Source organism: Penicillium canescens (assembly GCF_028828765.1).
Source record: "Penicillium canescens strain IBT 15451 chromosome Unknown utg000011l_segment0_segment0, whole genome shotgun sequence".
In the NCBI taxonomy this organism is placed as follows: Eukaryota; Fungi; Ascomycota; class Eurotiomycetes; order Eurotiales; family Aspergillaceae; genus Penicillium; species Penicillium canescens.
Genome location: NW_026703973.1, coordinates 1,615,212 through 1,636,302, shown reverse-complemented (window position 1 = coordinate 1,636,302; position 21,091 = coordinate 1,615,212). Strand labels below are relative to the sequence as shown.

Here is a 21,091-nt window from a genome sequence, read left to right as displayed (position 1 = left end):
TATGAGAAAGGTGTAGATTCCAATATCAGGTACTATACACGCGATCACTCGTATGAACAGCCCACCAATTGTAAGTGCCAATGACACCAGATGTTTTATAAACACCCAACAAAGCAACATACGCGCCGCCCATAAGAGTATTGGTTGTTGGCCAATAAAATAGAATGGGGACTTTGGTAGCGGGGCTGATTGTAGAAAGCCCCAAAAATAAGGATCTAGTCGCGTGAGAAACGTCACCAAGTCAAGAATTATATAATCCCAAATTGCCGACATGGTGTGGGATTGCAAGCTCTCGTATGGTGTATTGACAGAGCGGCGAGTCCGACGGTGAGGATGAGGCTTCGAGCATTGCAGTTCCACCGGTAATGGACTCAATAGATCAAGACGCCAGTTCCACGCGGAGCCATGGTGAGACAAAAGCAGACCCAAGATCCATTGAAGGCGATGGAAAGCGGTATGCGGGTACTTCTGCCAGTAAACGGCCTCTCCAGTATCTAGCCGCAGGGTATTGTGACGACTTGCCAATTGCAGACTATGTTCTAAACGACAAAATTCAGCCTCGGGCTGACTGATAATCGTCCGACTTGCAACGCGAAGGATCCATTGTGATGTCAAAAGTCCGAGAAAAAAACCGTTGCCCGCAACCATCGTTCGACCATCACGAGTGATGGTCGCACCAAGATATAGAGTCACTGCAAAGAGTAGTAGACGCAGTTTTCGAGCATTAGGAACCAATGATGCCAGTACAGGTAAACAAATGAGAGCAAGTATAGGAATAAATGGGAATTTCGGTGTGCTATGATCGGCATAGGAAACAAAAACTCTGTCTCTGTGCTGAGATAAGGTGTGTCCGTAAGAGACTGGATCTGCCATACCGTCTGGTACATGTGAAAACATTTTGCGGCTTCCACTGATGGAGGGGACCGAATATTTATTCACTGCAGATGCTAAAAGGGCCTAGTGAGGTGATGCTGAAAATTTTAATTGCGTGGACAATTATTTTGAATTACGACAAAGCTTTCTCGGGGAAAGTAACTCACCACCCAAGCCCCAAGGACGATCATTCGATAGCTCACGGTTCACAGACACCTTGCTGCATATTAATTAGCAACTAGGAAGTAAAAGTGAAAACCAATCAAGCCCTTTGCATCGGCCAGAAGAGTACCAGATTTCACCGCTGTTTATATCTAGATGCTACACAAAGTAGCGGTCAGAAAGCTTGTCCATAAGCGCATTGCTAATTGTTTCTATATCATAAGGGTCAAGTCATATGTCTGTCCCTAATATTTTTATTCAGTGATAAAATCATACTACATTCCAATACTTCTAATTGGAATTTCGATCGATCTGTCGTTTTCCTACTTGTGTACCGGACTTCAAGAGCGGCTAAGAGCCTCAGAACAAGAAATGTTGTCTTTAAATATGGAAAGCTACGAGGTAACCTTGAAACAAGCCGAGCAGCCATTTTGGCATGTCTGGATTTATGTGTGGGCAGTAGTATTGGCCTTAACGTGGCGCATTTGGGTGTACCCAACACATGTTTCTCCATTTCGGCACTTGCCATCTATCAAGGTAGATATATTTTTCTTGACTGTATGAACTGCGTTAAACATTGCCAGTATTCGCTCTGTTCAATGAGCATATGGCTGTCAAGGTCCCAACTTTCGCAGTGGACCCAGGCACTGCCCAATAACGGGCTAATTCATATTTACGACAGCCTTCTTGGTCAGAGTTATGTTGCTCCCTGCAATATTGCAGCAGTTATAGAAATATTTGGAAATAAGAAAGACTATACGAGGCCAGAAGGTCTTCAGAGATTCTTCTCAAGGATCTTAGGGAATGGATTACTTACCACAGAAGGAGAAGTTCACCAAAAACAACGCCGTCTGTTGGGTCCGGCATTCTCCACGCGGAATATTCATCAACTGCATAACATCTTCTGGATGCAGACAACTCATCTACTACGAAAGGTGCAGTTGCAAGTTGAGACGGCTCATTCATCTGTGGAGATCACAGAATTGATTCAGTAGGTTTGCTACGTTGGTTTCATATCACTTTTGTTTATGAGCTAACTAGACGATTTTGCCTAGACGGTTTTCTGTTGACGTTGCTACTCTACTCGCCACTGGTCAGTCGTCGGATGACCTAGCCGGGCCAAATAGGATCGCTGTGGCTGCTGATGAGCTATTCCAGCCAACATTAGCCAGACTCTGCACGGTTTTCATATGGGTTTTCGTACCTTGGCTTCCCGATCTATTGAATTGGCGACAAAATACCAAGATATTCGCTATCCGTAATAGGCTGCGTGTCTATTGCCTTGATTTTATCCAAAGATCGCGACATGAATTACCTAAATCAGCAGACAGTCAGAAGTTTATTCTCTCGACGGTGCTAGCCGACCCAAAGCTCTCAGACGATGAGGTTACGGATCATATGATGACCACGCTTCTTGCAGGTGTAAGTTGACTTTTACTTCACTTTCCATAACCTTACTAACATCTGGTCAGTCCGAAACTCCACATGCCTCGATTGTCCGTTGCTGCGATTTGCTCTGTCGTGATCAAATCCTCCAGGCTAGGCTTCGGTCCGAAATTCGCACACATCTTCCGTCCATTGATCAACAACCAATATCAGCCCAGCAGTTCGCATCGCTTCCCTTGCTTCATGGTGTGATCGAAGAGACCCTACGCCTATACCCGCCAGTTCCAGTCACTCTCCGACAAGCTATCTGTGATACCACCGTGCAGGGGCAGCGTATTCCGAAGGGCACTCAACTAGTGATCGATATACATGGGCTAAATCGAAACTCGGAGATTTGGGGACAGGACAGCAATGCCTTTGTCCCTGAGCGCTGGTTAGACAATGTCTCACAGGAGCACCAGTCTAATAACCATCAAGGTCGACGGCTTCTAACATTTGCCTGGGGTCACCATAGCTGTATCGGAATGGAGTGGGCCCGAACCGAGATGCGATGTGCTATTGCTGGCCTTGTTGGGCGCTTTCAAATGGAGCTCACGAATCCTGATATTGAATTGAGGGAAGCAGGCACTGCCGGTGTGCGAGCAATAAATCGTATCCAGGTAAAGTTCAATCCAGTTGAGGGGTGGTGACAACTACAACAAGCCATTACAAGGTTACTGCCGCTGTGCGTGTCAATTGGCTTTACGTGTTGAATATGGCTCTATATAGAACATAAGTTTTGCGACAGGTGCTGATAAAATGGCGCTCCCATTGCCACATATAGCATAGCATGGTAGATAGGTTATAAAAATTACTGCCTTCTTGAAAAATCCTTATTAACCTACACCTGCACACTACTAGACCTGTCAACGGGTTGAGGCAAGTCGGCTTTAGTAACACAGTAGACCATGAAATGGCGAGTCGCAGGTCGAGCGTGGCCTTTTCCTTGCACAGGTTTTCCATCCCGTAGAGGTGCCTAGGGTTAGTGGTAGTGAACGATAATCCTAATTTCACGTAGTTTGGCTATCATGCCATAATTCATCATATGCTTGGGTAATAGGAGCTAGATCTACATCATTAATATAATTTTTGTTGCTGTTAGTAGTGCATCGATATGCGGCAGCAATGTAAGGATGTTGCATGCATAGGTGAATTATGTTGGTTGCGGTGAGGGGCAGATCGCGGTGTAGCAATAATGTAAGGATGCTGTATGCATAGGCTTACTATGTGTGTACAAGGCTGCCTTATAACTATCGAATCTTAATGCACATAGTTTAATTGGTCTCGTTATCCAGAAAAATGCGCTTTATAAAACTGTTCCAACGCGGTGTCCAACTTTCCACAAAGAGAATGGCAGACACTCTCTCTTACTATGACGTTCTGCGCTGGCGTGAAGATCAGATTGCCAAGTTCTACATTGATAATCGAGACCAGTCATTCCCAACGATCACTGTGCTGGCTTTTATCTGTCTGCCAGTAATTGGGCTCATGGTCTCTGGTTCCCGCACGCTACGCCTAGCCATATTCGCGATTATTGCGTATCTAGGCGTCCATCTGATTTGCAACCTACGCCTAATCTATTACAATGGCCATTATATTGGCATTATCGCTTATACCTGGATCCTGCACGTGGCTGTTCTTTTGTTGCTTAGCAGCCCTGAAAGGGATTTTCAAAGACTGGAGTATACTCGACGGCCAGTTGATTCTCGCAAGGCCCTTCGACTGCACAATGGACATTATATTCACTGGCAGCGATATCCAGACGCTCCACTTCATCGCCTGAACTGGGTTCTGAGTCTTCTACTTTCTATGCGAGGCTCCGAATGGAACTGGCGTATTGATTCTCTGCGTGATTTGCCAGCACCGCTCCAACTCTCCGTGCTTCACCCTTCTCGCCATCGAGCACACACGCTTTATACTATTAGTGACAATACCTTTCTATTACTGCTGGTGGATGTACTCAAAAGACTTGAGATAATTGGTATCATGCTCTTTTTCGCGGGACAAGACCCCTATTTTTGGGGGATTTTGCACACTCAGCCGCTTCCCAACTCGCCTATGTACATGCTCCGCCAATGGCCTCAGCTCATACGCATGTATCGTATGCTACTATGCTACGCCGGCTTACTACAATTTGTGAATCTGCTAGGTACTTCGAAGCAGCTACTGAAGCTAGGAGTAGCTTCGGCAGGCCTTTCACCTGTTCCATACGACCAGTCCTGGCTCAACACACCATTATTCGGGAACATAAGTGCGGCGCTAGATTACGGGCTTGCAGGGTTCTGGGGAAGCTATTGGCATCAGCTCTATCGCTTTGATTGCTTGACTTGCTCAGCTGCGGTGCTGTCTTTCTGTCCCAGCTGGGTTCGGCAGCATTCAATGGCTCGTCGGGTAATCAGAATGCTAGTCACATTTTTCCTTGTGGGCTTAGCACATTCTTGTGCATGCTATACGGCTGTAGGCCCGTCACGACCCATAAGGGGTGTCTTGGTGTTCTTTATGGTGCAGGCCTTGGGTATTGTTCTTCAGATGATATTTCTCGCCGTGATGCCGCCAAGACTGCGCCACCCCGAGATTGGGCGGGTGGCAAATTTCGTTTATGTTTTTCTCTGGTTTTTTGCGTGCGCGCCTCTCGTATTGGATGAATACGCTTCTGCTGGTATCTTCCTTTGCGATGTCGATGCGGCGCCGCCTCCTTTCAATTTACTTGGCATACCTTTTTCCACTAAAGGCTATGTATGATGCTGTCTGGATGTGTGGCAACATCCAGGGTCTTCATTGCAAACGATTGATCGAAGAAACAAGAATACATCATAGGTGTTCAATGTCGGAGAAGAATCAAGCAAGCGGACCGACTAGGGGTTTTTAAGTGCGTAAACAAGCAGATTAGCTTATATTTTCTTATTTGACGTTGAACTGTGTATTTACCCGTTGTGGTTGCAAGCCCGACAAAAAAGAAAATATCTTGATCAAGTCAGAGCTTACTTGGTCGCATCAAGTGCATAATAGGAAAATTATTTGGCCTACGATTCCTGTACAACTTAGGAAGGCCTGCCCCATCCCATGGAAAGGAGAGCTAGGTCAGCAACGAGAGCCACATACGGAGCGAGGCCCGACGATGAAAAAACGCACTGTATTTATTGGAAGGCTCGCAGGATGGTAACTGGCTTTTGCCACTTTCATTGATTGATACCCGAAATACATGAGAACTTTTTAAGGCGGCAACACTACACAGCCATATGGAAGAGAAGACAACATATTTATGCTCAAATGTCCTTCTCAGATTTCACTCTTACTTGGATGGAGTTGTGACCATGAACTGTCTGTCCGTTGAAGCAGTCTCGCACCACTGTCACATTAGACTCATCCGTGTTGTGCAGTGCCCAATCAAATCGGCGTAAAAAAATGGCTAGCCCAATATAGAGCCAGCAATAAGCCATGCTATACCTTGTTAGCAAAACCTTTTTGTTAGCCAATTAAGTAATGTAGCAGCTTACTTTGGACCTAGACATCCTTGACTCCCCTTCGAAAACGGGACTAGATAGCGGTTCATATCCACTGTGGAGGATAACCATCGGTCCGGGTGAAAAACCAACGGATCAGGGTAAATTTCGGCATCCCGAAGGATGAAATGGTTGGACATACTAATAGAAGTCTAGCACTTGCAGTCAGTGGATGGTCCATTATTTAATGACTGCGAAAAAGCGCACCCCTGCAGGAATCTTCCAACCATGGCAGACTAGGTCCTCATCCGGGGCAATTCGGGGCAGGCGTGAGGTTACTACAGCAGACAGTCGTAGGCCTTCTTTGATTACAGCGGTCTGTTGCTGTTAGCTTAGCTCCTCACATACTTCGTTCAACTAACAAGATACGGTAATCGCTCTAGCTCCACCCACGTGGGATTTGCACCTGCATCCGGAAGAGCTGTTTGCAGTTCTTCTTTGAGCCGGTTGTAGACATGCGAATTACGCAGAATATGATACATTGTAAGGGCCATCACCTGCGACGGTGCATCAGTGCCAGCTACTAGCAGGAACTTGGCCTCGTCAGACAACCGGGCTAGCGTGCGCTCGCCAGGAGGTAACTTCTCATTGTGCATGAGATGTGCAATAATAGAGCTTTTGTTATCCGCGGATCCGCTATAGACTCGTCGTATTTGACGTTCGATGTCCTGAAGATTGATATCATTTCAGCACGATATGTCGTCACTCGCGCTCGAGCCTAAGGCGAATAAGGGACTCACGTTTTCAATTGCATTGATATAAGGGAATATTGGGCAAAGCAAGGTAGATACAGATACCGGGAAGGCTCTGGATATGGTATACAGCCAAGGAAAGTGGCGTGTGATTAACAGCATTTCGAAAATGCTATTAATGCCTTTCTTCCATTTGTCGCTTAACACTGGCTCCTGTAGTGTGTTGAATTGATATCCCGTACCAAATGCATACTGCGAGATGGTATCGACGGCAAAGTTAAGGAAGCACGTATGGAGTTCTAGTGCAATACCTGTCTGCTGCGCTCGTAGAGCATGCGTACACAGTAGATGCATGTTGGCATGTATGAGCGGCTCGCATGTGCGAATTGCTTGTTTGGAAAAGAAGGTACTCAATCCGCCACGCCTCGCACGGTGCTTACTAGCTTCGCTTGCTGCAAATGACGTGCCTGGTGCAACAGAGGACAGAAACCAGGGGTCTTTGTGGCGGCGCCGGGTCGGTCCTGCGTACAGTGTGTCATAAAAATCGGCGGAGCTGACGTGGACCTCATTAGGGCCAATACGCACGACCGGCCCATATAGCTTATGTAGCCTCTGAAGCTTGTACATGAATTGGCCCCCACGGTAGACGTCGAAGTAGGTCTCATACCATCGTGTGACCGCCGCCAGTCGAGGACCAGGAATTCCTGCCAGGGGGCTAAAGGCGAGATTGTAGATAGCTTCGCAGAGCAGCAGAAATACCACAGTGCCTATGAGACACAGGACAGCAATTGTGAGTCCCATGGTGGGAGGTAGGTTGATATACAATGCTTTGGGTCTTGGAATCATGCTATAAATACTATACCTGGCACAGTAGAGCCCAATACGCCAAGAAAGAGCGGTATGGGGAGATAAGCTATCCGATATATGCTGAATTCTTCAGTACGGCAATTGAAACATGATCCACATGTACTGCAGCCAAATGGTATGTCGATGCTTCAAGTCCTCTTGTCGGACTTCTGTTCACTACAAGTCTATATACTTCCTTACATAAGATACTCGATATATTCCGGTATTTCAGTAGTCAAATTAAGGGGGGTCATTCATAGGAGAAGAGCTTCTCACTTCCGTGAAGCGGTATTGACCTGCGAAACGGAGCAAATATACTGTAGCTGCCCAGTAAGCCACACTGCCCCTATTACTAGTAGCATTTTAAAGGAAGTAGTCAAGTTGGTCTAAGTAAGGATTTTGAATTTTTTGCTTTCTTCCATTTTCATTTCGCAGGCAGAAACTCTCCTAATCGTGGGGCATTTGTAACTATAGAATTACTAGTGGGGTAGGTCTCAGATCAAGGGTCTTCGGCTAAATCAGACCAAAATCTTCATTTGGGACCCCAGCTTCTTTAGTAAAATGTTCAACCTGCTGTTATGTTGTACTGATGCAAGTTTTCGTTTTCACTGCTATTTGTTGATGTCAGGGACAGGTACTTATAAACAGATATTTTACCCAAACCCATGTACTATTTGCTATAAACATTGGCGTAGAAGCAAATTAACAAGTAAGTCAATGGGAAAAGATAGACCAACCCTCCCAAAAGAGGGACTAGAGAGTGCACTTCGTTCTCAAGACAAGGTACCTGTATAGTCCCTTTACTATCCAGAAGCAGTCCCTTTGTCGAGGGTGCCGGTGCATCATATTGGATAAAAAGATAACTAATTGCTATAAGCCAACCTAAGATAAACTGAACAATCTCCAAAATTGTCATCCATCTTTTAGCTGCCAGTGGTACGCATATCCGGAGAGCGCGCAGCACGTAGTACGAATACTGAGAGTTAAGTCAATGCTGTACAATGAGATCTTTTAGTATTCCTTATACTGACCATTAAGCTATGTAGAAATGAGTTCAAAATGAGACCAATCACCGCGTGAGGTGATGCCAGCTGCCACATTAGACATGCACAGACTATCACTCCAGCGTGATGAAAAATGTGTAGGTTGGTGAGACGTCGGCCAGCGGCAAATATAATGGCTGAGTCCAGCAGCTCGTAGTATTTGGATAAACAGAAGATCTCTGCTAAGCCACCAAATTCGGACCAGAGCCCATCCTGTCGTCCCTCGGTGGTCCACAGAGGCGCTTGAACTCGGCACAGGTAATCCGCCATTCGCGCTCCATACTCTGGGTTGACATAGTCGGGCAGCCCTCGGTAGATAATTTGCACAGCCTTGGCAAACACCACAGTGGAAAAGATTGCTAAAACAGCGTTGTGCAGAAGCGCCAGTCGCTGGAATAGCCTGCTCTCTGTCCAGGAACAACGATGATATCCCCGTTTTTGGTTGAGGTGGTTCCCTCCAATAACAAAAATGAAATAAATTGCCATCACTGTGACTGACATCTGCACACCGAGCACTTGGCGGTAGAAGCTGGCATAGGTGTCTGGTAGCCAAGCTGGAAACTGGGCGGTAGTTGCATTCCAGTTGGCATCCATTAAGTTTGAGAGGAAGTTATATTCGACCACATTCCGTAGCGATCCTAGGCTAGGCGCGGCCAGATAGACGGACGAAGAATGGGATTGGGGCATTATATGACACCGAACTTGGTAGGCTATTGAGAAGGTATCCATGCCAACTACTACTTACTATATAGGCTGTTGTTGATTTAAAATCTTAATTATTCAGAGCTGGCGGTGTACTTGAAATGGCGGTAAATGGGTTCCCCCGTTGCCCCCTTGCTTGGACGCAGTTTGGTTGTAATCAATAGGTCACGCATTGCAGCTGCCTTAGCCTTGTGTAATATTAGAACTGCAATTATGCTCTGCAAAAAAGTCCTGACGCTATGAAAAATGATTTGTTTCTGGAAAGCAGCTTGCCACTACCCAGGCATACTGTATCCATGGACAACCCCTAACCGACGTTTTTGCCATCCATTGTGCTGTTCAATTATATGTATATGACAAATGGTTGACAGAAATAGATTATCATCCAATGAGCCAAGTAGAAACTGTATCTGTATCCTCATCCGTCTTCCTGATATCGCCTCTTAGAGCCCTATGGTGGTTACTGAGTTACCGCTACCCCTTGCATTGTACGAACCAAGGATCGGCCGGCTCGGCTGGCTTTGACAATCCCCGAGCCATTTGTCTTTTGTCTGGTTGAAGAATTCTCTGATTTTGTTTTTCTCTGGCAAGTATTAAAGGGAAGAGTAGATGCCACCTGACCTAAAGTATTCTATACACTTGCAAAGCACAGTGGTCCATTTATTACGACTAAAAATACTAATGAAATCCCTTTATTCCCTCCACGCCTTCCTTCTTGCCACTATGACGGCCTTGACAGTTGATGAACGCCAATTCGAAATATTGATTGATCGTCAGGTAAGAATTACCGCGAATTCGGAGGGCAAGGAAATAACCAATGACTATCGATAGGAAGTTCGTGACGGTCCCCTTTGGCGAAGAGCAATAACTATGTAGCAGGGCCTGACGGACAGAAATCGATAGGGTGTAGGTGACTTCTTGCCTCTATAGGGAGGACTAATTATATGTCGAGGACTAATTGGTGGCAATTGACAGTTTGTAAGTGATGGTTCCTCTCGCTAAAGAAAAATGCTCTATGGCCAGAACTGACATGTGATAATTCAAAGTCTGTAAGTGACGAACCCCTTTGCTGAAGACGAGAAATATATGGCAGAGACTGATACAAGTCTATCAATAGGAAGTAAGTGATGGTTCCATTTGCTTAACAACATAAAGTATGCTTCTAGGGCTAAGGGACAGAAATCGACAGGGTGTAAGTGAATTGACTTTTCCTCTCGACAAAGCGTAGTAACCATATGGCCGCGGTTGACGGATGTTGATCGATAGGATGTAAGTGATATTCCCCTTACGGAAGCAAAGTATTATATGGCCAGATCTGACGGGTGGTAATGGTAGCCTGTAAGTGGTGATCCTCCTTGCTGAAGAACAATAACTGTGGCTTGAACTGATTAACGGCGATTGAAAGCTTGTAAGTGATATACCACCCTCGCTAAAGCACAATCATTATATAGCCCAAGGCTTACTGATAATAATTGACAGGGCGTAAGTGACTTTACATTTTAGTGTAAAGAATAACTACATGGCCAGATCTGATGAATGGTGACCGGCAGGAAGTAAGTGACGGTTTCTTCTATGAATAACAACACCCACAGGCGTATTTATAAGGCTGACAGATGGCGATCGGTAGAGAGTACGTGACAATCTACCTCGCTGGAAAAACGATAACTATATAATCAAGACTGATGGAGGACAATCGATAGCTTGTAGGTGATGTTTTCTCTTGCTAGAAAAGAGCAACCCCACGGCTAGGACTGATCAATGATGATCTATAGAGAGTAAGTAATGATTTCCGTCACTACAGAATAGTAAGTACATGGCCAGGACTGACATATGGCGGTTGATAGTTTGTTAGTAATGATAAAGAACCAAAACGTGGCCAGCATTGACGGATAGCGATCGACAGCTTGTAAGTGGCTTTTTGCGATGAGCAATAACCCTATGGCGAGGGCTAATAGATGGAAATTGTCAGGCTGTAAGTGATACTCCCTCGCACTGGCTGATAGTAACCATATGACTAAGATTTGTCAATGGTGTTCATTAGAGAGTAAGTGAAGGACCACTCGTGGAAGGACAAACAAATTTTTGGCCAGTACTGATATTTGGTGGCCGATAGATTTTAAATAATTTTTTTCCCTGGCCGAAGAACAACAACTGGATGGCCACGACTGATGGATGATTGTCGACAGGTAAGCGATGGTGAAGAAAACGTAATGGATTTTGGAGCTTACAATTCACCGGTAAACGCGAAGCACCCATGGATGCTTCTAGCTTAATTACTACGACCATCTCAGCTCCCATCACGTTCAAACCGGGAGAATCTTGATTGGTCCAGCCTTGATGTGGGTTTTCACCTATAGTATTAGGTTTCCCTACATTTATCTGCAAATGCAAAGGCGTATTGTCGATGGATTGTTGAAAATAAGATGTTTGGAACACCACTACTGTCTAGTACACCTGAAAGCAAATATAAAAGGGCGTGCCGACATAAAGTATTCTAACTCTCAGTTTGCTCTACCTATACCACATCCAGATTTTATCTAATTGTTGGGAGGTGCGCTTTAACTTGGGGCTATTGACATTTACTTTCGTTCCTTGAGAACGATACATAGACACAAGCCGATATTGTAGAGCTGTTAGCGCGTCAGACACATCTTGGGCGGAGCACAAGACCGAAAAAATACAAACAAAGTTGATCTAGCTGAGTATTACCTATATTGCTGCCTGCCTGATGGTTGCGATCTGTGCATAGGAGGTTCTCCCTAGGCCCTCACTTTCCGCCTGGTCTAAAAGCATGTCGCGCTAGTTTGCCCCTCAGTTTCTGCCCTACTCTTGAAGTTTGTAGCGGGAATACCACTGCTGTATTTATTACCATGAGCCTTTCGACCACTTTTACTCTTAACGTCATATATAATGATGGGCAATGTCTGATATGGTCTAACGATAATTATGGCTGCACGGGTTACTCTGCGTCTTTTGGCCTTCTTGATGGAGTTGATTGTTCAAGTAGGCACCCTCTGTTAAAACTTAACCGCTATTAGCAATTTGCTAGAGCTTAGTGAGGTCGTCAATGGCAACTGCCATGAACTGAATGTGCTTAAGGTCGATGTATGGGGTACAGAAAACGGTTCGCCTGCTGCCTGGATTCAGGCGAACCACACGGGACTAGCCACTTTTCCAATAAAAATGGGAATCATGCGTCCTATCTACTAAATGATGGATTAAAGGCTGGTAGCTGGTGCATTGCAACAGAAAAAATTGGACAAAATGAACTTCCCCTCCTACTCATCTACGAGTAAACTACCTACCGGCACTCTATAAACGAGCGCTCCCCATATACCAGCTCTCCGTCTATCAGTACTCCATCTACCAGCATGCTATATACCACTGCTTCGGAAATCACGGTCATTAGTACTTTTTGGCTACAGCATAACTATTCTTCACTAAAGCCTTTGTGGGAACGTCCTTCGAAGAATAACATCAGAGGGGTGAATTATTTGCATTATGGCGGCTATGAAAAGAAGGTTGAGGATCCAACGGAGGTCACAATCGCAGCGGCGATCACTTAGCCGTAATGTTCAGCTTGATGGCTTTCCTGCGAGAACTTTCTTGTCTCCGCCATTGCCCTCTCCCTTCTCCAATCGATGAAATATTTATTAATATGCCTTTTTGGACCGAAAAAGTTCCCACTAAGACTAAACGAACTAGCTAAATTGTATGATGACCAGCAAATTGTGCATAATTCCGCATCTTCGTGGTTGCGAAACTACAGAAAACATGCTTTTAAACCAAGTAATTGCTACTGTATATGGGATAAGCTCAAGCATTTTAACAGAGACCTATCTTCTGCCATAATAAAACCATAGTCAGACGGAAATCTAAAAGGGCTAGTGGAGTATCGGGTACATGCCGCGGAGACTGTATTGCATTTTACAGATAGTTACCAGGATGGTGGCATTCATCCGTATCGTTAATACCCTGGACACTTCAACTTCAAAGCCCCTCCTCTAAGAGCCATTTACGTAGCCATTCTCGACGCGGGGTCATAGAGTAAGCGACCTAAGAGAAATTTTCGCACAGCTACATGCCTTTTTTTTGACATTTCGTACCGTTTTCATATTGACCATTTCGGGTCTCGTTTTTCCCACTATCGATCCTTCCAAGTCAGCAATTGAAACTAACTGCAATGAACAGTACTACTAGTGTATTAGATTTACCGACTGAGCTTCATTTATATATCATCAAGTACTTGACTATCTTTTATCTGTTGCACTCTTACACCCCAACCGAATCTTCAGATCCATTTTTCCTATAGAGCCACCTACGGTAGCGGAATAGAAACTATCGTTTCTACTTGCTATGGAGCTGTGGCCAAAGCAAGTGCTTCCTAGCAGAACAAAATCCTGCTACGCCGACCAACCAATCTTCCAGTTACTAATAGTTTCAGATATAACCAGCTCTTTTCCTACGGCATTTGCATGAAACTTCGACCCAGAAATGCATTTGCCAACAAGCAACTGCGAGCCAGGCGCGGGAAAGGCCACATCGAGAACGACCGTGGATTTTGCCTCGATTGCAGCTGCTGCAACAGGATGTATCAATCAGGCCAATCCCTCAAGCTGGGTGGGCCGCAGGAGGTCCTCTGCGCCATATGTTGAGAGAAGTTTCGATATGGGCGATACTGCACGTATTGTTGCATGTGCGAGCCTTGTGTATTAAAGCAACCCCAGCTGCCTATACCCTTCCCATCCCCACCGAGGGAACTTGAGGAGCTTCGCTGTCTCTGGTGCTGGCACAAGGGCCTTATCAAGGATTTGGAAAGCCGCCACGCAAATTTAAGCTCGAAGAAATGCCAATGGTGATAATGAAGTCGAATGACCGACCTCGCCTAGCAATAATATTAGCTGTTACTACTGATTTCTTATGTGATTTTATGAATTTAGTTCTTCAATTTACTATTTGTCAGCTTCTGAATCTTGTACACTTCTTGTACATGACTTGGACGGATGAAGAGTATATAGATGTATGAGAGATATTCTATAACCATTTCTTATCATCTTTGGACCAAGAGCCCTAGGAATCTGATCGAAATCGGATCTTACTCTGGTGTGCAATTTTCAAAAGCGACTCATGACTCCAAAATATGAGGGAAAAGCACGATGCACAGCCAGTGCTTGTTGGGTCTCAATTCTATGAGCTTACTGAACAGAACTATGTCATTCCTTATACTTGCGATACTCTCCGAATTCCGGCAGGGTCCTGGACGTTGTTCAGGGAATGTCTTCACGATCACACGGTCCTGCCGAATGCCGACATTGTTCTTACCATTGGGGTCACATTAAATGTACAACATCATACTCAGTCAGCTCACTCTCTCGTCTATCTTGCTCTCGAACCATAAACAAGAGGAGGTTTTTGAGTTCCGAGATGGGAAGCCTGTATTTCAATACTGTAGTGGGGGAATTTCTGACTGCATGATGCTACGTGAAGTAGCGGTGTATCAGGACTGTGTGATTTATAAGACTTCCCTGTTCGCAAGATAGCAATTCAGACACACTTCTCTTCTTCTACCACCTCTACGTGCTCTCCTCTCTTACATCTCCTACTACCCCTCGTGGCCAGGAGCTGGTTCGCAGACAGGGGAATGGTCGGGTTTCCCTTACGGGCTCCCCTCTTCAATACTCATTTTATGAAACATTCCACATCCACGATCTCGTCTCCAGTGATATCTCGAGCGAGGAGTATGGATGGGCTTAGACCCTTAAGCTCTCTGAAAAGGACAAGGTTTCGCCAGTCGTTTACCGTACTCAACATTTCAATGATTCTGCATATGAAGAGATCTAGCGGGGCTTGATAGTTGCAGCGGAAAATAGGGAATAGAAGAGTACCACAATACCACAATATTCACTACTATTTACGGCGCAAGACCTCTATTACCGCGAATAGTTTGCAGACAAATATACTGTATGACAAGGAGTTTTGTCCCGTAACCCTGACCAAACAGCATGTACACGTGAAATCAAAGGCCACTTCATGACTCCCGTAGGTTCGAGAGTAGCGGGTTTATATTTGGAAGCTTGTTGCTATGCTCGGTCTAGCACGGGAGGCTCCTTGCTTGCGAACCCCTGGCTGGAGCACTGTTGACTGCCGAATGATAATCCTTTTTTTGGGTACGACGTTACGATTGACAGCTGGCTTGTCTCTTTTTTTGATAGGGGTTGATTGCCGCAACGAAACAATGGGCGGCGTCTTCGGATGATTCTTGGATATTGGGCTTCATAGAGCTTACAATCCTCACACAATAGGGATCGAGCTATTCTGAAGATGCTCCCGAGTGGGTATAGAGAGATTTGGCTGAGAGGCCAAATATCTCACTACTAGAAATGTTGCCACTGTGGTAAATTTAGCGATATTCGTTTGCTCATACACTGCAAAGGAAGTTGGGGCGCACTTAATACCTACAAGATGCTATCTTGCTTTTTTCTTCGTTTTAATCCTACAGCGGAAATTCTTTGCTCTATACATCGATGTTAACAAAGTGAAGGGCGGTTTATTGGACGTGGGATTCCGATAGAGAACAATCACCTAGTCTCCTGGGAACAATTTTCGATGGTCGTAGGCATGGAGACGCGTGTGAATGATACTACCCTTACATAAAACAAGACTTAAGTCTGCATAAGTGGAGGTTTCTGGGAATGTATATAAGACACGAGGCCCCCGAGAAGAATTGTTTAAGCTCTTAGGCATCAGCCTACATCTTGTCAGGGATATACATGAAGCATAAATGAGAAATGATATGCGGGACCCACATAGAGTATCTGGGTTCGGCTGAATGTGAGGAAGTCGCCTTTCTTTGCTTCCTCGCTCTACGTCTTGTATATAGAGTCAACTAAAGTTGTTTGTTTTCCTATTAAATCTTTTTGGCTGTTGGCTAGAAAATTTGGCTAGCTCATGGATTGCTCGCAAGGTTTACGGAATAAACGAAAGAAGTCTCAGCGTTCCCCACCACGTATGAAATGGAAAAGGAAACTAGCGCGAAGGCATAGCCATACTGTAGTGTATGTGCAGTTGTGATGGCTGCTAATGTAGTCTCCAGTGAAGCATGGTTGACAAAATCGATTTTAGTCCACACAACAATCTCACCAGAGTGGAGTTAGTGAGGGTTTGTAAGCGCAACCCTGGCCATCCGCACGCGTCTCCCAACTTTTCTATACTGAGAACTCGAACATTACTACAGCTTTGGAAGTGTTATCTTTGCCTCTCTCATCATTTAGTCGTAAGGCTTTTTAACGGAAGCCCACAGAACTGGTGTGGGGGCATAGAATCGAGACTAGAATGCATCCATACATGTACCACAGCAGACCGCAAGTGCGACTACTGTAGCACACAGTCCGATAGGAGTGGCATCTGTGTGGGTTAAGAGCAGTTTCGAGGTCAGTATCAAGCGTGTGGTATGAACAAACATTCATGCTCACTCTTGTCATGTGAATGCAGTAAGGCCGAGGCAATATGAAAATGTTTAATAAACAGTCAGATTCATCAGCTAGGGTCATGGTAGCTCGTGTGCACCTGCGTTGTGCTGGGTTTACAGCCTGTCCGGCATCAAATATATATCCCCACGAGACATCGTGCCCGATCGTTAATAACTCTCTACAATCAAGTATACCTGATTCGCAAAGACCCTGTAATCATCGCATTTGATGTCAGCTTGATCGTGGCAGAGGCCAAGTACTTGGAAAACTTTGGTGTTTCGACCCTTAACTCCTAGTTTGAGCCTGGGATCGGCTTACCCTACCTTTTCGCCAACAAAATGTCACACCAACGGTGGAACCCACCACTACCAGAGCCGATCATAGAGTTGACCTAAACCCTTAACCGAGAAAGCGTCATATTTGGGTTGCAGCCAAAGACTCGGTGACAGGATATTACTCGGAGCGGTTTTCTCTCATAATCGGCCAGCATGCCGTCGGTACCGGATTAGAACCTCGGTCTACGCTTCATATTTGAAAAATTTTTTTTTTTTTTTTCGGATAATTAATACTCCAACAACTTGAAAATATGATGACATGCTCGCACTTGGAAAAATAATGTCATGCAGCCGTGACCGAAACTCGCCGGAACCCGAGAATATTCGGGATCAGCTAGTTGTTGGTAAGCTGCTCTCTTCGGGTAGAGCTATCTCGGCATAGCCGCAAGTAATTAATGTATCGATCACCGTCAATCGAGAATTTCTAATACTTTCAGAATTTCGAAAGGAGAGTGAGTAAATGTGGCCCGACACACATTCTTCAGTCCCTAGCAGGACCTATCCCGTTTTACTGATGAGACACAATGTTCATGACACGAATTCAGGGGCTTCCAAACAGATAATAACGTAGAGTGGTTGGGAAATTTTAAGACGTACACTGGGTACATCACGACCCATCTGCGCCGGTATCATCCCAGCCTCCGTTTCGCAAAGAATATTGCCTTCAGTTATTTTCAGATCGGCCCGGGTCCTTGGGCTCGTCTTCGGTCCAACCTCCGTCGGAATGGTGAGCTGTCACGCGAGATTTCATCTGATCTGCGAATAGGCGTTCTTGCAAACCCAACGCGACGCACGGTGAATTCCACATAACCAGAGTCATAGCGAAAAAGACGTTTGATTAGACGCTGGGAGCCTCGGACCGAAGTTTGTTGAAGCGAGTGATCCGAAAGGATCGCATGCTTCTGCAGTATAATAAGAGAATAACTGAGCTAAAATAACCTGTCTCCTGAAAGAGGTTAGTGTATTGTGGGGGAGGAGCCGTGAAGGATCCAACACGGAGAAACCTCCGCGCGCCCAATGGCTCCATTCGCGCTTTCACTTTTCGCCTGTGAGACAAATGATCCAAGTGAGTTCCTGGAGAAACCTTGCAAATGGTTCGCTTTGACCGGGAGGCGCCATGTAATATACTGGATGGCGAGAACAGATATTATGTGTTTTGAAGCTAGGGGGCAAAACCCCAAAATGCCACATGGCCACTCAGCTAAGTAGAGGCGGCGGGCGTGTCGAGTAAATTAAGCACATTACTCTTGTCCTTGTGATTGTCTACCAGGTAATATTCTTGCATTCAGTTATTCCACCATTCAATGTCTATTCGGGCTTAAATTCTAGACTTGCCAGGTTCATGCAGCCGTGGAATTGTCTGCGATGAGGCTAGCCAATTATTAGATTAGAAAGGGGGAAGCCAGCCCCAACTGCTGGACTGATTTTTCTTTCGCCTCCTGACGGGATGTAGGGCCGGTCATCCAGGAATCGGTCCCTGAATTTGTTTGAATATCAAAATGAAATACAGTAATGACTTTAAAATCGAGTGGTATGATTGGGGAATGTGTCCGGTTCCAATCAGGATACGGAGCTATTTGTGCACGCCACTAGCTGGGCGTGCTTATTGCTAGCGAGAGCAGGGGTCCAGAGTCACAAGGCAATTAAGTCTGGGGAACCGGAGACTCGACCAGCCTTTCCGAAAAAGGGTTCTAGTCATTCTCTCGAACCGATTTGCTAGGCGATCTGACCTGCTGAGATCTTGCATTATAAGAACCTCACCGTCTCTCAGATTTTAGGAGACCCACGGTCTGTCGCGCCAACCCCGTCCATCGCCCATCGGATCAAACATCGAGATCGTCGATTCATATAGCCGCGCGGAAGGGACACAATAATGTCGGACGTTAAGGTTCATGAGGAGGTGCATGGCATCTCCACTGCCATCGAAGACCGAGCACACGTTCTTGCTGGATATGGAGAGACTACCAAGCGCGAGGGAGCGAAGACAAAGGAAGTCCACAATGTCAGTTTGTTGCCCTACAAACCTTTTGTTCAACTGAAATCTGACATCTACAACTAGGCCGATTTGTTTGCTGCTATCGAGGAGACAAAGATCGAAAGATGGAGCAAGGAGTCCCTCCACTTGTACTGTGAGTTCAATCTGACTGAATGATTTCCCAGAGATTTCTGAAAATACTGATATTTTTTTATGACTTTGGTAGTCTGTATCTTTGTCTCATTCTGCTGTGCCTGTGCCAACGGTTATGATGGTATGTCTTCGGAGCAGTAGCCTCAATTAGCGGCACCTAACGGTACTCTTAGGGTCTTTGATGGGTTCTATTCTTGCCATGGATCATTATCAGAATGTGTTCAATACTGGGATGGATGGACCTAAGGTCTCTCTGGTTACTTCCTTGTACACGGTGTATGAGCTTCCCTTTCAGCCTTTACACTGATCCTAGAGGCTAATATGCCTTCTTTCCTTTAGTGGATCTATCGTCGCTACTCCATTCAGCGCTGTCATTTCGGACAAACTCGGTCGTCGCAAGTGCATGTTTGTTGGTGCTTGGATTATCATCATTGGCTCAATCATCATCGCGAGTGGTATGACCTTGGCACAATTTGTTGTTGGCCGGTTTGTCCTCGGTTTGGGCATTCAGGTCATGGTCGTCTCAGCTCCTGCTTATGCCGTGGAGATTGCCCCGCCTCACTGGCGTGGTCGTGCTGTCGGTGAGTATACAGGAGTATTAGAATACTTAAGCATGTGCGATCGAATTTCGTCTGATCTCCGGAATAGGTTTCTACAACTGTGGCTGGTTTGGCGGCTCCATTCCCGCAGCTGCGATCACATACGGGACCAACTTTATCGGCAACAACTACCAGTGGCGTATTCCATTTATCTGCCAATGCTTTGCCTGTGTGATCGTAATTATCTCCGTTTGGTTCATCCCCGAGTCGCCTAGATGGCTCATGACCCAAGGCCGGAACGAGGAGGCAATCGCGTTCCTGGTGAAGTATCACGGCAATGGAGATCCCAATGCCCGTCTGGTCCGTCTTGAAGTCGAGGAGATGAAGGAAGGCATTCGCATCGATGGTATCGACAAGAGATGGTGGGATTGTAAGTCTGAGGATAAACATCGGATCATCGGAGTTCCTTTAAACTAATCGCCCATTATAGACCGTCCATTCGTCACTACTCACAGCGGACGCTGGCGTTTCGCCCAGGTCATTATGATTTCAGTCTTCGGACAGTGGTCCGGTAATGGTCTCGGCTACTTCAATGCTACCATTTTCAAGACCATTGGATATACCTCCAGCTCTATGCAGCTGTTGCTCAATCTTGTCAACTCGATTGTGTCCGCTGTGGGTGCATTGATTGCTGTGAACCTCACCGATAAGATGCCTCGTCGCCCCGTGCTGGTCTTTGGTACCCTTGGTGAGTTTCCTTTTCTATTCTGGATGGCGTCCATTGTTCCCATCTGGGTATATATGTCAAATGGCTAACTCTACTCAAGCCTGTGCCGTCACACTTGCCATCAATGCTGGTATTCTACAGGAGGTTGCAAACACTGGTCAAATTAGCAAGACCAAGGGCCAGGCTGCTCTTGCATTCTATTATCTTTTCAACGTCGTTTTTTCGTTCACTTATACCCCACTCCAGGGTGTCATCCCAGCCGAAGCCCTGGAAACAACTACTCGTGCCAAGGGCTTGGCTCTGTCTGGCTTCATTGTCAGTAGCATCAGTTTCATCAGCCAGTTTGCCACTCCTATTGGTCTGCAGAACATTTCCACGAACTATTTCTGGATCTTTGTTGGCTGGGATGTGATCGAGTCGGTCTTTTGGTACTTCTTCTGGTAAGTCCCATTCTGTGTATCTTTCCCACGTCGAATCAATTTATGAGCTAACGCATTTGGCGTAGTGTGGAATCTCAAGGTCGGACTCTGGAGGAGTTGGAGTGGGTGTATCAGCAACCCAACCCAGTCAAGGCGTCCCAGAACCTCGACAAGATTGTGGTGCAGAGCGATGGTACTGTTACTGAGAAAATTGAGGACGATGCCTGA

At 45.8% G+C, this 21,091-nt stretch overlaps 4 protein-coding genes across 4 annotated transcripts; 2 read left to right on the top strand and 2 right to left on the bottom strand.

The window, feature by feature from the left end:
• Positions 1 to 1,634: 1,634 nt before the first annotated feature.
• On the top strand, positions 1,635 to 3,110 carry N7446_013343 (cytochrome P450; the record flags this gene model as incomplete). Its single annotated transcript, XM_058522084.1, has 3 exons — positions 1,635 to 2,026; positions 2,091 to 2,457; positions 2,508 to 3,110. 3 exons carry the CDS (start codon positions 1,635 to 1,637, stop codon positions 3,108 to 3,110), a joined length of 1,362 nt encoding a protein of 453 aa, XP_058365561.1.
• A 2,616-nt stretch (positions 3,111 to 5,726) lies between these two features.
• Positions 5,727 to 7,456, bottom strand: N7446_013342 (cytochrome P450; the record flags this gene model as incomplete). Its single annotated transcript, XM_058522083.1, has 5 exons — positions 5,727 to 5,901; positions 5,958 to 6,115; positions 6,171 to 6,281; positions 6,326 to 6,631; positions 6,704 to 7,456. 5 exons carry the CDS (start codon positions 7,454 to 7,456, stop codon positions 5,727 to 5,729), a joined length of 1,503 nt encoding a protein of 500 aa, XP_058365560.1.
• Positions 7,457 to 8,512: 1,056 nt separating this feature from the next.
• Positions 8,513 to 9,231, bottom strand: N7446_013341 (uncharacterized protein; the record flags this gene model as incomplete). The annotated part of the gene is made up of 2 exons (XM_058522082.1): positions 8,513 to 8,539; positions 8,575 to 9,231. 2 exons carry the CDS (start codon positions 9,229 to 9,231, stop codon positions 8,513 to 8,515), a joined length of 684 nt encoding a protein of 227 aa, XP_058365559.1.
• Positions 9,232 to 18,923: 9,692 nt separating this feature from the next.
• Positions 18,924 to 21,091, top strand: N7446_013340 (uncharacterized protein; the record flags this gene model as incomplete). The annotated part of the gene is made up of 9 exons (XM_058522081.1): positions 18,924 to 19,052; positions 19,110 to 19,179; positions 19,252 to 19,299; positions 19,352 to 19,454; positions 19,518 to 19,759; positions 19,827 to 20,147; positions 20,208 to 20,465; positions 20,545 to 20,884; positions 20,950 to 21,091. The coding sequence occupies 9 exons, from the start codon at positions 18,924 to 18,926 to the stop codon at positions 21,089 to 21,091; spliced, it is 1,653 nt and encodes a 550-aa protein (XP_058365558.1).